At 32.9% G+C, this 17,236-nt stretch overlaps 2 protein-coding genes across 2 annotated transcripts; both read left to right on the top strand.

Moving 5' to 3' along the window:
* Positions 1-13: 13 nt before the first annotated feature.
* On the top strand, positions 14-1,136 carry N7503_000921 (uncharacterized protein; the record flags this gene model as incomplete). Its single annotated transcript, XM_057060482.1, has 3 exons — positions 14-581; positions 638-1,014; positions 1,062-1,136. 3 exons carry the CDS (start codon positions 14-16, stop codon positions 1,134-1,136), a joined length of 1,020 nt encoding a protein of 339 aa, XP_056927405.1.
* Positions 1,137-4,160: 3,024 nt separating this feature from the next.
* Positions 4,161-5,255, top strand: N7503_000920 (Alpha/Beta hydrolase protein; the record flags this gene model as incomplete). The annotated part of the gene is made up of 1 exon (XM_057060481.1): positions 4,161-5,255. One exon carries the CDS (start codon positions 4,161-4,163, stop codon positions 5,253-5,255), a length of 1,095 nt encoding a protein of 364 aa, XP_056927404.1.
* Positions 5,256-17,236: the final 11,981 nt, after the last annotated feature.

Raw genomic sequence — 17,236 nt, 5'->3', positions numbered from 1 at the left:
TCTACCCATCAAAATGGATATAGATTCTCTCAATGATGGCCCACGGGCTCCCAACCATATCCCACGAACACACGACTGGGACTGGGCAACTTTGCGCCAACATCCCCTACGAGATTTTGAAACTGTGAGGACTTCTCTTGAATTGACTATGAGTCATTTTAAGGACTTTCAGGATATCTTGTACGGCAAGAAATGTTTCGTGCTCCAAAACCCCGAAAACGAGAACATGACTTGGGGCAGCGTGGCAAACGATTTCATAAGCCAAAAACTTCAGCGAAAAGGCCCTCGTATGATGGGGCAAAACGAAGACTTCCAAGACTCTGCCTGTCTTGATTGGATAAAAACAGTCCAGGGCCTGAAAGCCGGCTTGTTCAAGTCCTATGAAAGTAATGAGGGAGGCATTGTATACCGAGGCGATTTGAAAGGCCGCCAGGTTGAGATCACAGTGACGGAAATGGCACTCTTGAATACCTTTTCTATGGAGAATTCCAATGTCCCCTCCATCAGAGACCAGCGGATGGAGCTGGAGATCAGGCGAACATTCTTAGAGTCATCTCACGAATTGGCTCGCCAAGTTAAAGGTAAACTTTCTTGAGCTTGTACACCTAGAAAGAGATTTACTTATTGATTATAACAGACAGCTACACCATGATTCTTGACTTCAACACGACCATGGAACAAAGCTGCAAGGACCTTGAACTTGACATACAAGTGGGAACCGAAATACCCAAAGACAACCCATCGTCGAATCCACATCTGGAAAGGCATCATGAAGGCTTGGCGCCTAACGGCGAGATAATTGATCTGACACAAGAAGGCTGCCAGTCCCTGATAAATGAGACACAGCTCATCCAACTCAACGATGTCATTGCCACAACCCTTGCGCAAACAAGTGCAGAGAGTCTTCAGCCCTCAGAAGCAGATATGGAACATAGCCTTCCATCAACCGCGTCTCATTCCGTGACTAAAGATGAAATCCCCACAATTTCACGTCCGCCTAGTGAAGTTGAACCTGTAAGTTCAAACTTACAACCGGCAACCGAGAGTCTCAACACAAACAGAAATCCTTCTACCCCGAGGTCGCAGAGGTCATCCACACCAACTTCAACGAGAGACAAACCAATAAAGAGGAATGAGATGGAAAGACGTCAAGCGGTGCCCTTCGTTGAAGATCTGCTGTCCCAAGGCTTGAACTTCGAACAAATCCGGGAGCGGTACAAAGTCAAATTTGGAATCCGGCGCACTGCTGCATCATTGGCATGCTATCACAGCCAGAATAAGCACAAACATCATCTGGTATTCAGAATTTCCCCATCGCGACTCCGCGAGATCTTTTGTAAAGACACCCGCTCATGACTAGATTTAGTCTACATCTAGCCTACCTTTGCGGAGAATAGGGGTATCACCACTCAATTCTACTCGAACAGCTACCTCGGCTAATGTCGGGCCAAATCAACTATGTTGGGCCACCGCAAGTTTATCAGCTACACAAGATACTGCTCCAGCCAACACATGCATGTTGTCGGGGCTTCCGCTGGTCACTAGCTCGAATGACTGAAACGCATTATCTGTGTGTTCTCGATGTTACAAAGGAGAAGGTAGAAATAGCCTGAGTTTTGAATCCAATTGTGTGGAAGGAGGACTTTGCGTTTGAATGTGTAAGGTTAGGAACTTCAGAGAGATTCGAATCCTATTTGCCATATAGACAACGTCTCACCTCGGAAAGCTTCACAGAGAAGCTCTCCAAGCGGCTAGTGGCGTGGTGGAAACGTGTGATATACAATAGCTTAACTACATTCTCTGTCTATGACAATACATGTCAATTCTCTGATGACATAATTCCTTTACGGGGATGGTTTCTGGAGTATTGGACTCCTCACAGAACCGCGAACATATGAGCTGCACCAACCACAGATCTCACTGTGGGGCAGTTTTGATATATCGGAACTCAGATCAAGGTAATATGATCATAACACAAGATCAAACATCCGAATCTCGACTGTCACAATTCAAGTAATTCCGACAAGATCAATTCTCCGGCAGGAGTGTGTAAACATTTCGCTTACAGGCAGGTCGTTTCAACTTCATTATTGACTGCAGGATTATTCCTAGTTATAATTCTCATAGCTGAGTAAGCCATCCCGTTGGTTACGATGGCGTGCCATGAGTTTGAAACCAGCCTTTCATATCGCTACATAGCTTACCGCCCACCAACAAGCAGCATGTTTGACTCGACAAGTGAACCCCGGCTAAAAAACGATCCTTGCTCATAATGCATATGTGTAACGTTATTGAGAATGTTCTAATAATGTCCACATTTGTGAGTCCTGCGCACTGAGCGTATATAGCCAAATATGAGAGGTTTTGGCTGGCAGAAGATATGGCAGAATATTATGTAAGCAGTGTAAAGGGTTTCGCTTATGCAACGTCACTAACTAGGGATATCTGATTCTACCACTACAGAGAATATTAAATCTGTGGCGGTGAGCGAAAGTACCTTGATGTGAAGTCCACATAGAAATTTCGCCAGCAAGAGAATATACTAGGTGAGCTGTAGCAAGGCTAATTGCAATACACGTGCACATGAACATAGATCTCGCCAGCGAGGTGTAGCATCGAGGCAGTGAAGAGTAGAGCGCCAAAACCAAGTTCCCAGGGGTAGCAAAAAAACATACAACAGTCAGGATTCGCATGTGGTCACCCACCATACTACTAACTAACCGGCGTGTGGCTTAAGTACGGCTGAGCGGACGGGAAGCCCTGTTCTCCACACCCTATGGTCGTATGTACTAGAAGAGGCTGTATTGAGGAATCTATTGCAAAGGTCACAAGAAAAACGTAAACTTATCGGCGTCTTATAGCTTGGTATAGTTGCGAAATGTAGGTGTCAGTTGGGTTTGAGGGTAAGTGCGCAACGGACGCCACGGTTCGCATGCGTTATGTGAGCGCTTTTGATCAAACATTTGACTATCTATCAGAAGGCCTCCAAATTCGATCGCGGGAAGACAGTGCAAAGTGGTAATTTTCGGTGAATATGGGGTGCGCAATATTCCGCCTGCTTAGGTCAAAAATGTGTGAACAAATCAGGTGCAAAGCATGAAGCGCACAAAATTTCGGTTGCCCGATATGTATCGGCAATGAGTTAAAAGACATTGCAGTCTGAAGAAGGCAAATCGCAGTTTGAAGATCTCTTTTGATATCAAGGGGCGCATCCTGATCAGCTTTATGATGCATCTTATGAGCACGAATATTTTTCAAAGCAATTCAACAAACATATGGACAGCTTTGTCCGAATCTCCTTCGCCATCTGTTTCAATATTGCTGGAAGCATTCCGGTCACCTGGAGTGGCTCCGTTGATATCGGCGATCATTCGTATTGCGATCTCCCTGTGTGCTCTTGCAAGAGTCCGGAGCACTAGTCTTAAGGACAAAAAGCAACCTCATCGGTCTCGCAATCAGCTACGCTTAATTCCAGGACAACCTCGAGTAACGACAGATCCAGTCACTCACTGCGCGGCCGCAGCTGCGTCCACGCCAACAGCACCGACAACGAAACGCTGATGAGGGGCCAGGGCACGGCGACAGAATCGGTTCGAGTGTTAAAGCGAGCGTGTCGCAAGAATGAAAGCTTGTAGGCTAAAATTTGAAGATCAGCGGGTGGTTTTAAGAATCTGACAGGGATCTTCCAATTCGACTTTTGGCCCCCAACCTGAGCACTGGGCCAACAAATTGGAGATGGCAAGGCTGCGTGTCGATCACAACGCTAGCTTTAGAACATGACTCAGTTGTTTGACGTTGCAGCGAGTTTTGATCTCTTGATTGGTCTCCCGCGCCTTCATTTTGGGGGCGAATTTTGTAGCCTTGGTTTTCTTTACCCACACTTATTGCTTGGGTACATTTGTCCATGAGCACCAGGGCAATCACAAACAAATTACGTTGATAATTCATTAATGTATTTAGACTGCATATACCCGCAGGTGCGGAGTAAATCCTCCTACCCCCTATACCCGGTCTCCATTGAAAATTGGGAAGCCATTATTCGTTAGCCACCCAGCTCCCGAAATCCGAGTATTTATCACGAATCATAAATTTCTATTATCTAGACATTTCCTGGCCACTGCCTTTTATTAATGACCAATTTCTAATATCATCAACTGGTCATGTCAGGTTCAACGTTGTTCGCTGCATATACCGTGCTCACCCTCCCTGTCCGTTTGGTGACATGGTGGTTGTGGTATATTCCTAGGTCCAACCGTCCCAATCCTGCATGGTCATGGAAGACAGCAGTCACTTTGCAGGTTATCGCCTCAATAATACGATACCGGGTGGCGATGAGATACCGCACCCCAAAGTCTTTGGAGCCGGGCGCAGATGGTGATCGATTTATCGTGCTCAATCCACAATTGACTATTTCAGATGGATCAGCTGTCTATAAAGGAACACTCAAATCCCTGCCAGCTATCCAGCCTGTGTCTATTGGCGCTGTCTGGTACCCGACTACTCCCTCTGAAATTCCACGAAGATTGATCATCCATTTCCACGCCAGCGCATTCGTGCTTTTTGGCCCACGACGTGCGGATGGATGTGACTGGGGACCCACTAAGTTCAGCGAGCTCACTGAGTGGCCAATTCTTTCAATTCAATATCGGCTATCCTTAGACGCAGACAAGACCTTCCCAGCTGCCGTTCAGGATGCAATCACCGCCTACGTCTACGCTTTAGAGACTCTGAAGATCCCACCTTCGCAGATCGTGTTTTCTGGCGAGTCTGCAGGTGGAAACTTGATTCTAGCAATGTTACGATATATCATCACGGAGAATCAGAAAATCCCTTTACCTCGTTGCGCACTATTGTGGTCACCCTGGGTTGATATGACTCAAAAGACTCTCACGAATATAGTGAAAAATCGCAATTATCAATCTGACTACCTTGAATACGATCTGGGTTACTGGGGCACAAGCAGCTATATCCCCCCTGGCTGGTCTGAAAGCCATCCATACTTTTCGCCGCTTGGAAGCGAGTACAAATTGACTGTTCCACTTTTCATTCAAGTTGGCACGTCCGAGGTGCTTTATGATCAAATCGTCCAATTTGCGCACAGCATGAAGGAGACTGGCACGGAAGTCGAGTTACATGAAGCCCATAATGGGGTTCACGCAACCTTTGGGATCGCTGATGCTTTAGGGATGCCTGAAGTTGCTATAGACGGCCATGCGCGGGGGGCAAAGTTTATCGCCAGAACCGGCGGAGAGTGAACGAGAGTAATCTTAATATTGCTAGTCATACTCATGTCACTTCTATAGAGTTGAATGCAAACTACTTCCTACGGGGCATTTTTTGGGGGGTGGTCAGGGAAGATGATGATTCTTGGGTGGAAAACCCTGGAAGTCGGCACCACAGTAGCGGAATTGGCCAAACCACAACTTTGCTGTTTATTTCGTCGCACTGCGGAAGGGACCTAGCCGTTCGCAAGGAAAGATAAAGTGCAACTGGAGTGGTTATTGCGCTTGTGGGGCCACCTACTGCGTATCAATTGCGGCGGATAATATCATTCGAGGCATTCAAGAAGACTTCCAGCCCTCTAAAGCTCACTTTTACTCAAAAGCTATGTTATGATCATTGAAATACGCTTAATTGTATTTATAGTAAATGTTCACTTACCGCCAGTAAGCTAATGGTTACGCAAACCCACATTTCTTTACGTTAGTTGAAGTGATTTACTTCAAGCCGGTATAGTAAAACCTCCGTGTTATAATTACCGAGTATTAACGTATAAGTCTTTATCGCCGCGCTACGCGCGGCGTCCGATTACGTGAGCTGGAACAAAATGTAACTTAACGGCGAGGAACCTTTTTGACTCTCTAGTATAAAAAGTAGGTAAATGATAGGCCCTCTTTTCTCCTCTAATTTTCTATGTTTTTTCCGAAGTTTTATAGTTTCTATCTGTTTTTTTGGTAGTTAAAGCTTTTCTATCCGTTTTTTTATAGGTTCTTATTTTTAAGTGTCTCTATTATAGTAAAATACTAACACACTAAGCCTTCTATATCTTAAATCGCTTCTATAGTGGCTTTAACGGCGATAATAGATCCTCTATCTAGTCCTTATCTATATAGGTTAGCTCTAGTATTATATTATATAGATATTATTAAATATACTACTTTAGTATTATTATTTAGCTCTTATATTAGATAATCTAAGCTTAAGGGAAGCCTCTCTATCTATCTAGTTAGAGCTAGAGTTACTAGAGCTAGAGTTATTATCCTTAACTATCTACTTCTTATCTTTATTAATATTAGGCGTGGCTATTAATACTATAGAAGATATAGGTGATGATCTCTTTAAGGGAAGTATTAGTATTAAGGCCTAGTAATAAAGATTATAGAACTCTTTAATAACTATATAGAGTAAGCTCTATTAATCGTAGTATAGTATACTAACTACTTCTCCCTAGAATTAGATAAGATTTAAGCTAAGGATAATAGGGTTCTACGCTACTTATTAAGGGCTCCTATCTAATATTAAGTAATATAGCGAGAATATTAGCTAGTCTATATATAGTATATCTATAGTATAGAATAGGCTACCCTAGACTAATATCTTAAATCTAAAGATCTTATATAAGTGCTTAATAATCCTATTAGAGATAATATTATCTACTCTAGTAATCTATAGGGTATATACTAGAGAGGTACTATATTAGAATCTAGATAGTAGTATAATTAATTAGGATAGTCTAAGGTCCCTAAGTAAAAAGATATATATTAGAGATAAAAGCTATATCTATAGTATATTAGGCTTACTAAATAATTTATATAATCTTAAGTAAAATATAGGGTATATAACTATTATCTATTACGCCTATTATATTATAGATATATATATCTATTTCTATAAATAAATATTAGTAGTAGATATTAAAGAATAAGATTATTATCTTAAGAGGCTAGCTATCTAAGCCCTCTATAAAGGGTATACTATTTCTTATAAGTAAGACTTTAAACTTTAACTATAACCCTATCTTAATAGGTTCTATTATAATCCTATTAAGGCCTATAAATATTATAATTATAGTTATTATAATACTAAGTAGCGTTTAGTAGAAGCTAGGTATTATATAGGAGGGTATAGTAATAGAATATAGAATAGATAGAAGAAGGATAGAAGAAAGAAGGATAAAAAGAAGAGGGATAAAAATAAGAAGAATAGGAAGAAAAGGATAGAAGAAGAAGGATATTAGAGGAAATAAAGTAAAATTATAAAGATAAGGCCTATATAAATAGAGATCTATAGAGTAATTATAATAAAGAAGATATAATATAGAAAACTCTATTTTATTCACTAACTAGATACTACTATAGAATTTCTTATAGATTTTATAGTTTTAGGTGTCTTTTTTTAAGGTTTTAAGGTTATTTATATTTTTTTATAAGTTAGCGTTTTCTAGTATTTTAGCGGATTTTATTTATAGGTATATTTTTAGTATTTTAATATTTTTATTACTAACTAATAAACTTATTACTTCTTTATAAAGCCTAGCTTATTAAATACTAACTTCTTTAATTAAGAAGAAGGCTTTAGCTACTTCCTTATAGTAAGAGTTAGGCTAGGTAGGTCCTACTAGGTATTAGCCTTTATTAGGATAGTATTAATACTAGATTAGTTATTAATACTAGACTAAGTATAGTTAGATATAACCTAGAGGTCCTTACTATAATAGTCTTATTTATTATTTATTAAGATTAGTCTTATTTATTAGGAGAGAAAGGCTAGAACTATATCTATAGGCTAAGCACGCTTATTTATTAATAACTATTACCTAGATCTTAGTACCCTTATAGGAGTATTAATAATTATATCTTTTATTATATTAATTAAGGGGGCGTTAGGGGTCTAGGAAGAGGGAGTACTTATATACTAAGGGGTAGCTAGTCTAGTAATAACTATAGAGGGTCTAGTAGTGGTAGCTATAGCTTCTATAGCGCTATTATAAAATATATTATATCTATAAGAGGAACTAGTAATATTTTACTAAAATCCCCTTAGGGCCTTAAGGCTAGTAGTAGATAAAACTATAGTAGCTAGTACGCTAATAGCTAGTATTATTTAGAACTCCTTAACTATAAGATATATAGCGGTTAAATTATTAAGTATAAACTAGCTAACTATTTCTCCTTAAATCTAAATAAACTAGGGCCTAGAAGTAATTAGATACTATTTTTTCTATTATTTATTCTTTATATTTATAAAGCCCTAGAAGAAAAAGCTATAAGGATTAGGATAAGGGCTATCTAGGCTATAGAAGCTACTACTATATATATAAACCTCTAGATAGAATACCCTAAATCTATCTAGGATAACCTTATTATTAGCTACCTAGGTAATAGTAGTAATCTATAGATAGTAAGTAGGTAGAGTAACCTTCTTATAATTATACTATTATAGATTACTTAGAGGCGGCGGCATACTAGAGTTACTAGGTAGATTAGAATTATAAGTATATTAATATTAGTTAGGGGAATATACTATAGTATACTTATATCTTATATACTAATATAGGGAATATTATTTACTATCTTTACTAATATTATTCTATAGATATAGATATCTATACTATTAATATATAGAAGTTAGTCCTAATTATATACCTAGATAACTATTATAAGAGGGAGGGGTACTATACTAGCTATATTTAGCGCGCTATTACCCTTAAGAGATAGATAGATTAAAGTATAGTTTAACTAAAACTAGGTCTTAGCGTAAATCCTACTAAGGCCTATAAAGATAATAAAAGAAAAGGCTATAGCTATATTAGGGAACTAAATAGAGAGAATACTATATAAGTAGCGGGATAAGGAGAGACTAAATAAGAGTAGTTAAGGGGAAGAGAGAGATTAAGGAAAAGGAAAGAAAGAGTTATAAAGAAGTAATAGAATATTAATACTAAGAGAATTAATTTTAAAAACTATACCTTACCTAATTAGGATATATATTATACCTCTATCTCTATCTTAATATCTCTCTATATCTCTATCTATATCTCTAGTTATATAAGTTCTATATTAATCCCCTCTAACTCCCTAATATACCTCTTAATAGCTAATAATATCTCTAGATATATATAATTTTATACCTATCTTAACTCTATTATTTCCTCCCTTAATAGAACCGCGATTTTCCTAACTTCTTATACCTATAATATAGCTATATATAGTTACCTATACCTAAATATATTACTCTATAGGTCTATATCTACCTTTTCTAGGGTCTAGCCCTATGCTTTATTAATAGTTATTATAAAGGTAAGCTATAGCAGGAACTAAGTTCTAAAGATCTTAAATATATACTCTATTAAGGTACTAAGCTTATACTAGAAGAATACCCTTTTCTAAGACTAGAACTACTACTTATTAGTAATCCTAGCTTTAATAAAGTACTTACCTAGCCTTATAATAATAAGCTTTATACTATTATAGAGACTAGCTACTAGATTAATATTTCTTAGTAATATAATAAGAGATCCTATCTTTAATACTAAATATAAAAGTAGTAAGGAAGTAGGAGTGGCTATATTAATAAATCTAGTGCTTATATTAATAGCTTTAAAGTTAGATTTATTTAATAAGTTATAATATTTCGCTATATCTATTATATGTTCTAAGAGCTTATTATTTATATTAATAACCTCCTTATTTATTATATATAGGATTACCTTACTCATAAATTAGGAGTTAGTACCTATCTAGATAAATAGTATAGGCAAGAAGATATTATTAATAAAAGCCTATATCTTATAGTACACCTATATACTTTATAGTAGTATTATATAGTTATCTAGAGATATCTATTAGTAAGCGAAATATATTTTACTTAGATATATATACCTCTTATCTAAATACTAATCTCTTTAATCTAGTTTAGATACTCTTAGTTCGCTAGATCTATTAAGTATATATATATATTTCTTTATAAATCCTATATCTTTAGGCCTACTTAAACCCTTAAGTATAGTAAGCTATACTCTATAATATCTACTTAGCCTCTATAAGGAACTATAGATAAGGTCTAGTGAAAGTTACTATCTAGAACTACTAGAATACCTCTAAATAATATATCCTTTCTATATAGCTAGCGTAAAGCTATATTAACTAAGTTAAAGTTAACTACCTTAGATATAGGGGCTTTATCCTAGATAATTAATAAGGTCTATAGTAGTAAGCTTCTAATATTAGATATTAGATTAAAGTTAATTATTATAGATTTATTAATATTAGAGTTAATTAGGATCTTAAACTACTTATAGGCTATATTACCTCTATCTAGATTTAAAGCTACTATACTAGATAAAGCTATATATACTATAATCTAGCCCTATAAGCGCTATCTCGCGTAGAGGGTCTAATAGAAAAATATCTTACTTATACTACCCTCTCCTTAGATATAGAAGTATCTATTATTAGCTTTACTATCTAGGATCTTATATATCTTATTATAGATAACCTACTATTCTTTATTTATTATACTTAGGTTATTCTTAAGGAGCTAGCGTTATTATTTATAGTTATAGTTAAGCTTATTATAAAGTAATAGGTTATCCTTATTATCTAACTAATTATATATAGGGGTATCTATAATAGCTACTATATCTATCTTTCTTATCTTAAATAGCTCTTAGTGGATTAGGTATAAGCTATAATCCTTATAAGCTTACTATATTAAAGGAACTATAATATCTTCTAAGTCTTCTAGGACTCTAATTAAGTCTATATAGATATCTACCTTATATAAGGACTATAGGCGATTTAGCTCTAGGATATTCTTATATATTAAAGTAGAGATAAAATAGCGTTATAGTACCTAGCCTAAAAGCTATAGACTAGCCTTAGTAAAGTAATCTATCTATTACTATATATTTTCCACTAAACTATATAGTAGATACGCCTTATAAAAGGACTCTTAGATAATACTATCTACTATCTAAAGATCCTTAAATAATATTAGACCCTATACTATAGCTAGTAGCTTTAAAATATAATACTTCTCGCTATAATTTAATAAGAGAAACTTAAAGTGGCTAATCTATAAATTAGGCCTCTTCTATAGATACTACTTATTCTCTTCCTACCTAAATTTTATAGATATCTAGATAAATAGAAGATTATTATATAGATTTTAGATATTATAATTAAAGAAGGCCTAGAGTTATAATATACTACTTAGGTAGGAGGGCCTATAAATAACTATTAGGAGAACTAATAGATATATATTATATAGCTAGAAGGTAAATAATCGCTAAATAGTCTTATAATATCCTATATATTAGCTATATAGATATTTAGTAATTTTATTTTTAATATTAAGCTCCACTATCGCTAGGTCTAGTCCCTTAAATAGGTACTTATAGATATATTTAATTACTTCTACTAATATTACTACTTAAATATTAATATAAGCTTTATATCGCTATATAAGATATAGGTTATATAGTACTATCTACTTATTCCTAATATATATATTAGTACTATTTAGCTATTAAAGATAGAACCTAGTATTAATATTACGCTAGTAGTATATAGGATATTTAGTTTTAGTAATTATAGTTATATCTTTATATACTATTAGAAAGCGTGACTTATAAAAGATCTATCTATTCTTCTCCTATATATATAAACTACTTAGGTTATAAGAGCTATAAGAATAGTAGATTAATATCTTTATTATAAGGCTATAAAGCTCTTAGCCCTAAGATATACTCTAATTAGGAACCTCTATAAAGATAATCTAATCTACCTAGGCTATATTATTAAACTATAGACTATTCTTAAGCTATAGTAAGATATATATATATAGTAGGCTATATTTCTAGAACTCTACTATATAGACGTAAGCTAAATAGTTAGTATTAGTATCTTATAAAATAGAGTTAGGCCCTTATCTCTATATAGCCTAAATATACCTTTCTTTAGATCTTAAAGAAGCCTATTAAGCTTTATCTAAAAGACCTAATAGATAAGATCTAGCTACTCTACTATACTCTACTATTATCTAGTATTATCCTTTAATAGTTCCGCCTTAATCTTAGGCTAGTCTAGGTTCGCTATAAATATAATAAATAGTTCTAGATAACTATACTACACTAATAACGCTATAGAGTTAAGAAACTTTATTTATAACTACCTTTTTAATCTAGTTAAGCTTAATAGTAGCTTAATTAGATTATCTACTCTATTTTTATTATAGCGGCGAATAGTATCTTAGTTATAATAAAGCTAGTTTAGTTTTATTCTCTTTACTATAAGCTAGCTATCTATAATAAATATCTAAAAGAGTATATTTATATATTAGAAAAGATTAAAGTTCTACTCTAGGGGCTACTAGAAGATAATATAGCGAATAAACTCTAATATACTAATATAACTTTAAGGATATGGCCTTTAAGTCTCTAGATTAATACTAATAAATAGGATTTTCTAATAGAACCCTTTCCCGCTAGAGAAGTAGAGAAGGATATAGGCTAGGGAGAGATATAGGGTATAGTTATATTAAATATAGGTAATATACTACTTCGCGATATATTTAGTATTCTCTTTATTAAATAGGTCCGCGTTATCTCTAGGTAAGATATTATTAGAAAGCTCTTTATCCTTAGATATATTAGAGTCTATATCGCTATCTTCTTTCTTCTCTTCCTTATTCTCTATAGTAGTATAGTTCTAATCTAGGGCCTCTAGTATTAATATATCTAATATTAGTAGGTTCTATTCCTTAATCTACTAATAAATATAGGATAGAGCGTATTAAAGATATAATTAAATATCTTAATAGCTCTATAGGCCCTATTCTCCTAGGATTAAGGGGATAAATCCTACTATATTAAGCTAGCTAGTAGATAGATTATACTACTAGCTACCCTCTTTATTTAGGATAAGATATAACTATAGGTTTATATATAGAGAGTCTATCTTAGGGTATTCCTATAGGAAGTTATAGGCCTAGCTAAAGAGCTTATAGTATAGATAATACTCTTAAACTAACTAATCTAGCTTAGTTAGTAGAGGGCTATAATAGCTAAGCTAGGGGATTATTCTTATATATATATCTATAGTAAGATAGGTTAGGCCGCTTATAGGATCTAGATTATTATTTAGCCTAAGAAAATATAACTATATATAATATGCCTAAGTAGTACCTAGCCCTTTATCTAGTTATAAGGGTCTAATAGCGTGATATAGAGTACTATAAACCTAGAATAGCTAATTTCTATTACCTAGGCTAAGGCGTTTATTAAAGTTATAATAGATAGATATATAGTAAAGGGCCTAGTTTAATAGATAGATATACCTTTAGAACTACCTAGCCTCTATAGTACCTATAATAAATAACTTAAGGACTTTCTATAATAGATTAGGAACTAATAATAGTTAAACGCCTCTAAAATAATAATACTTATAGAATTTCTTCCTTATATTACTTAGTAAGGTAATCTTATTAATCTAGTATAGTATATAGTAATTAGGATACTTATACTCTATCTAACTAATATTAAGAGGTTTCTAGTCTATTACTAACGCTAAGTATATAAGAGGGATATTATTTATAGGGGGTATTATTTCTCTATTACTATAATAGATTAATTCCGCCTATAACTATAAACTATCTATATTTATTTATATAATTATTATAAATTAGCGATATTAAGAATAGTAGTCTATATAGCGAGCGTAGCTATAGGCTCTTAGTGAATCTAAAAATTTCCTTTAATAGCTACTATAGTATATCTTTTACTTTTAAGTTTAATAGAGTCCTCTATAGTATATATATTAGATTAACGCTATTACCCCCTTAGTAATAGTAAGAGGTTCCCTATAGAATAGATAAAAGGAGTAGTCTATTAGATAGGTATTAAACCTATCTACTATATTAAGATAAAAAGTATAAGGGGAGGAAAGGATTAAAGCTAGATAAATATAGAATAGAAGGAGGGGAGTAGATAGATAATAAGAGAGAGAGAGAGAGAGAGTAAATAGAGAAGGAGAAGTAAAAGTTAATACTAGGTATAAGACGTAAAGTAAATTAATATTATCTAAACTATATTATACGCGACGTATAAAGCTCTTCCCCTATTAAATAAATTACTATATTTCCTCCTTATTAATACTACCCTTTCTATAATAAAGATAGATATATAGAAATCTCTATATAGGCGCGATAAATTAAGGGGGGGATCTAGATTAATTAGTTTATATTAATACCATGAGGCTACTAACTTACTTACTTATATTTCTTATGCTTTTTATTATATAGTAAATATAACTATTACTAGTACTAGTAGTCTAGAATAACACTATTAAGATCTTTCTTTAACTATAGTTATAGATATAGAAGATATAGTATATCCTAAGTTAGATAAATTATAATACTAAGTAGATCTATAGCTAGCTCTTAATAAGCTATTATAGTATCTTAAACTAGTGCTAGTAATAGTAGCGTAGACTTATAAACTATTAGAGTTAATAGAGTATAGAATAATAGCGATATTAGTATATATATAGCTATAGAATAAAATTATAGGGTTAATATAGTATATATATACCTACCCCCTATATTAGTTAATAATAAAGGAGATAAATACTATACTAGCCTAGCTAAACTTAAATATAGTATTAATAGAGCGCGTAGACTAAAACTATCTACTAATAATAGAGTAGTTAAGCCTAGGTTAGGGAGATTTTTAAGTCCCGCACTAGGAGAACTTCTTAGTGAGGTAATATATTAGTAGTATATTTTAATATACTCTAGATCATTATTAAATAATAGAGACCTTACCTAGAGGGAATTTAGAAAGAATAATAGTATATAGTTATTAACTTAAACTATAAAGTAACTAGGTAGTATACTAGGGTCTATAAAGATTAAGTCTAAGATATTATCTAAGTATAGATTATAAGCTATAATAAAGAACTTAAAAGGAAAGAAGAATATAGAGAGTAGATAATCGTCTACCTAATTTTATAACTATATATATTATAGTATATTATTTTCTAACCTAATCTAGCCTAGTATAAAGATAAGCTATATTAGATACTAATATATTACTCTTTACCTAATAGTAACTAAGTATAGTTAAGTGGCCTTCTTATTTCTATATAAAATATATATTACTTTAAAAGCGCTAATCTTTATCTTCCTTCTATCGCTATATATCCTTACTATATTATTCCTTATTAATCTATTTATCTACTAGGGCTACTATATTATTATAGGAGACCTCTTCTAGGCGCCCTTAGAGCTATATCTAGATATTAATAAGGTTCTTATATACTCCTATTATAGCTATATAGTATATAAAGATAAATTTATAAGTTAGATGATTAGTATTATAATTATAATTACTTATATAGTATAGGTCTATATCTAATTAAAGAATATACTAACGTAAGAATATATTACTATCTATACTATCTTCTCTAATTTCTTTAAAGAATCCCTATAATAGCGCTAAATAATAGCTAACTAACTACTAACTATCTAGGGATAGATCTTTAAATATTTTAAGCTATATACTATTAATAAATAGGATATACTAGAGAAGGATATATATAGTATTAATATCCTAGGCTATTAATATCTAGTACGCGTAAACTAAGATATCTAAAGTACCGCTCTTTAATATATATATAATCATTAGTATAGGGACTATATCTAAGTCTAATATTAAGCTATAAGTCCTCTAAAGGTTATCCTCTAGCTAAAATATCTATATAGCTAGGGTAATCTATTCTCTATAAAGAACCTCTCCCTTAGCTATACTATATATATTATATAAATACGTTCTATTATAATATCTATATACTAGTTAAATAGTACCTATAGACTATTAGTACTATATATATATAATCAAAATCAACTCACTATTACTCTAATATATAATAGCTTATAGTATATTATATAGGTCCTTATTATATAGCTTATTATATCTAATTATCTATAATATAATATAGTAATACTATTACGACTAAATACTAATATATAACTAGTATAGATAAAGAACTATTAGTTATATATTAGTATTATTATATAATATTTAAAGATCTAGTTTAGCGTATAAGGAGTAGCTAGCGATATAGACTATGATTATAGAGGATATTAAGACCTAAATAGATTATAGGGGGCCCCTAGAGGGATATACTAATCTATTAATATATCCTATTAACTATATAAAGCTATAGATAGAGGTGGCTAGACTAGTAAAGAATTAAATAAAATAGCTAAGGGATATTACTAATTTAGTAAGGGATTATACCCTAGAAACTCTATATTATTATTAGGTAGCTACTAATACACTAGTAGTAGATAAGTAACTATAGCGCTTAGCCTCTTAAACTATAAATATAAGAGATTAGAAGGAATTATCCTATAAGATATAATAATATAAATAGGTAATATATTAGATATACTAGTATTAGGTTTAAAGACTCCTATAGTCCTACTTAGCCTACTTAGACCCTCTACTAGTCTAGCCTATTTCGCTAGCTTAGAGGGAGGACCTTATATTCTATTAGTAAAAGTTATTTCTAATATAAAGCTAATATTAAGTACTATTAAAAACTAGGTCTTTCGCTTTATTTTTATAGTAGGATATATAGATTAAAGATAGTTAAAAGAGGGAGAAAATTAAATAATAGGATTCTAAGAGGAGCTAGTCTAACCCTAAATTTCTTATATAAGTAGTTAGTACTAATAGATATAATATATTATATATTAATAAGCTAGGCGATAGATAGCTCTAAAGGCTATATTATAGTACTATAGTAACCACCTTAAAGAATAGTAACTAATATACTAAGGGAATATACCTACTATATTTCTTAACCCTACTATAAGATATTATATTCCTAATAATACTATAGCTCCCTCTACTAGGGTATAGGAGCCTAATATAAATACGCTAATACTAAAGGATTATATATATCTATATTATAGGTATATACTTCTTCTTAAAGATACTATATACCTATTTAAATAAACTAAATTCTATAGTATAGGAACCTATATAGCCTATAAATTTAATTATTAAGGAGGATACCTTATATATACTTAAATAGTATTATAGTATATAACTAATACTCTAAGATATAGCTTACTATTAGCTCTAAAGAGTAAATTAATAAATACTAAGAAATTATTAAGTAAGAGCTATTTTATAAAATAAGCTAAAGCACTATTACTAATACTAATA

This window comes from Penicillium pulvis, assembly GCF_028828015.1.
Source record: "Penicillium pulvis strain IBT 33274 chromosome Unknown contig_10_segment0_segment0, whole genome shotgun sequence".
Classification (NCBI taxonomy): Eukaryota; Fungi; Ascomycota; class Eurotiomycetes; order Eurotiales; family Aspergillaceae; genus Penicillium; species Penicillium pulvis.
This window is presented reverse-complemented; position numbering and strand designations above follow the sequence as displayed.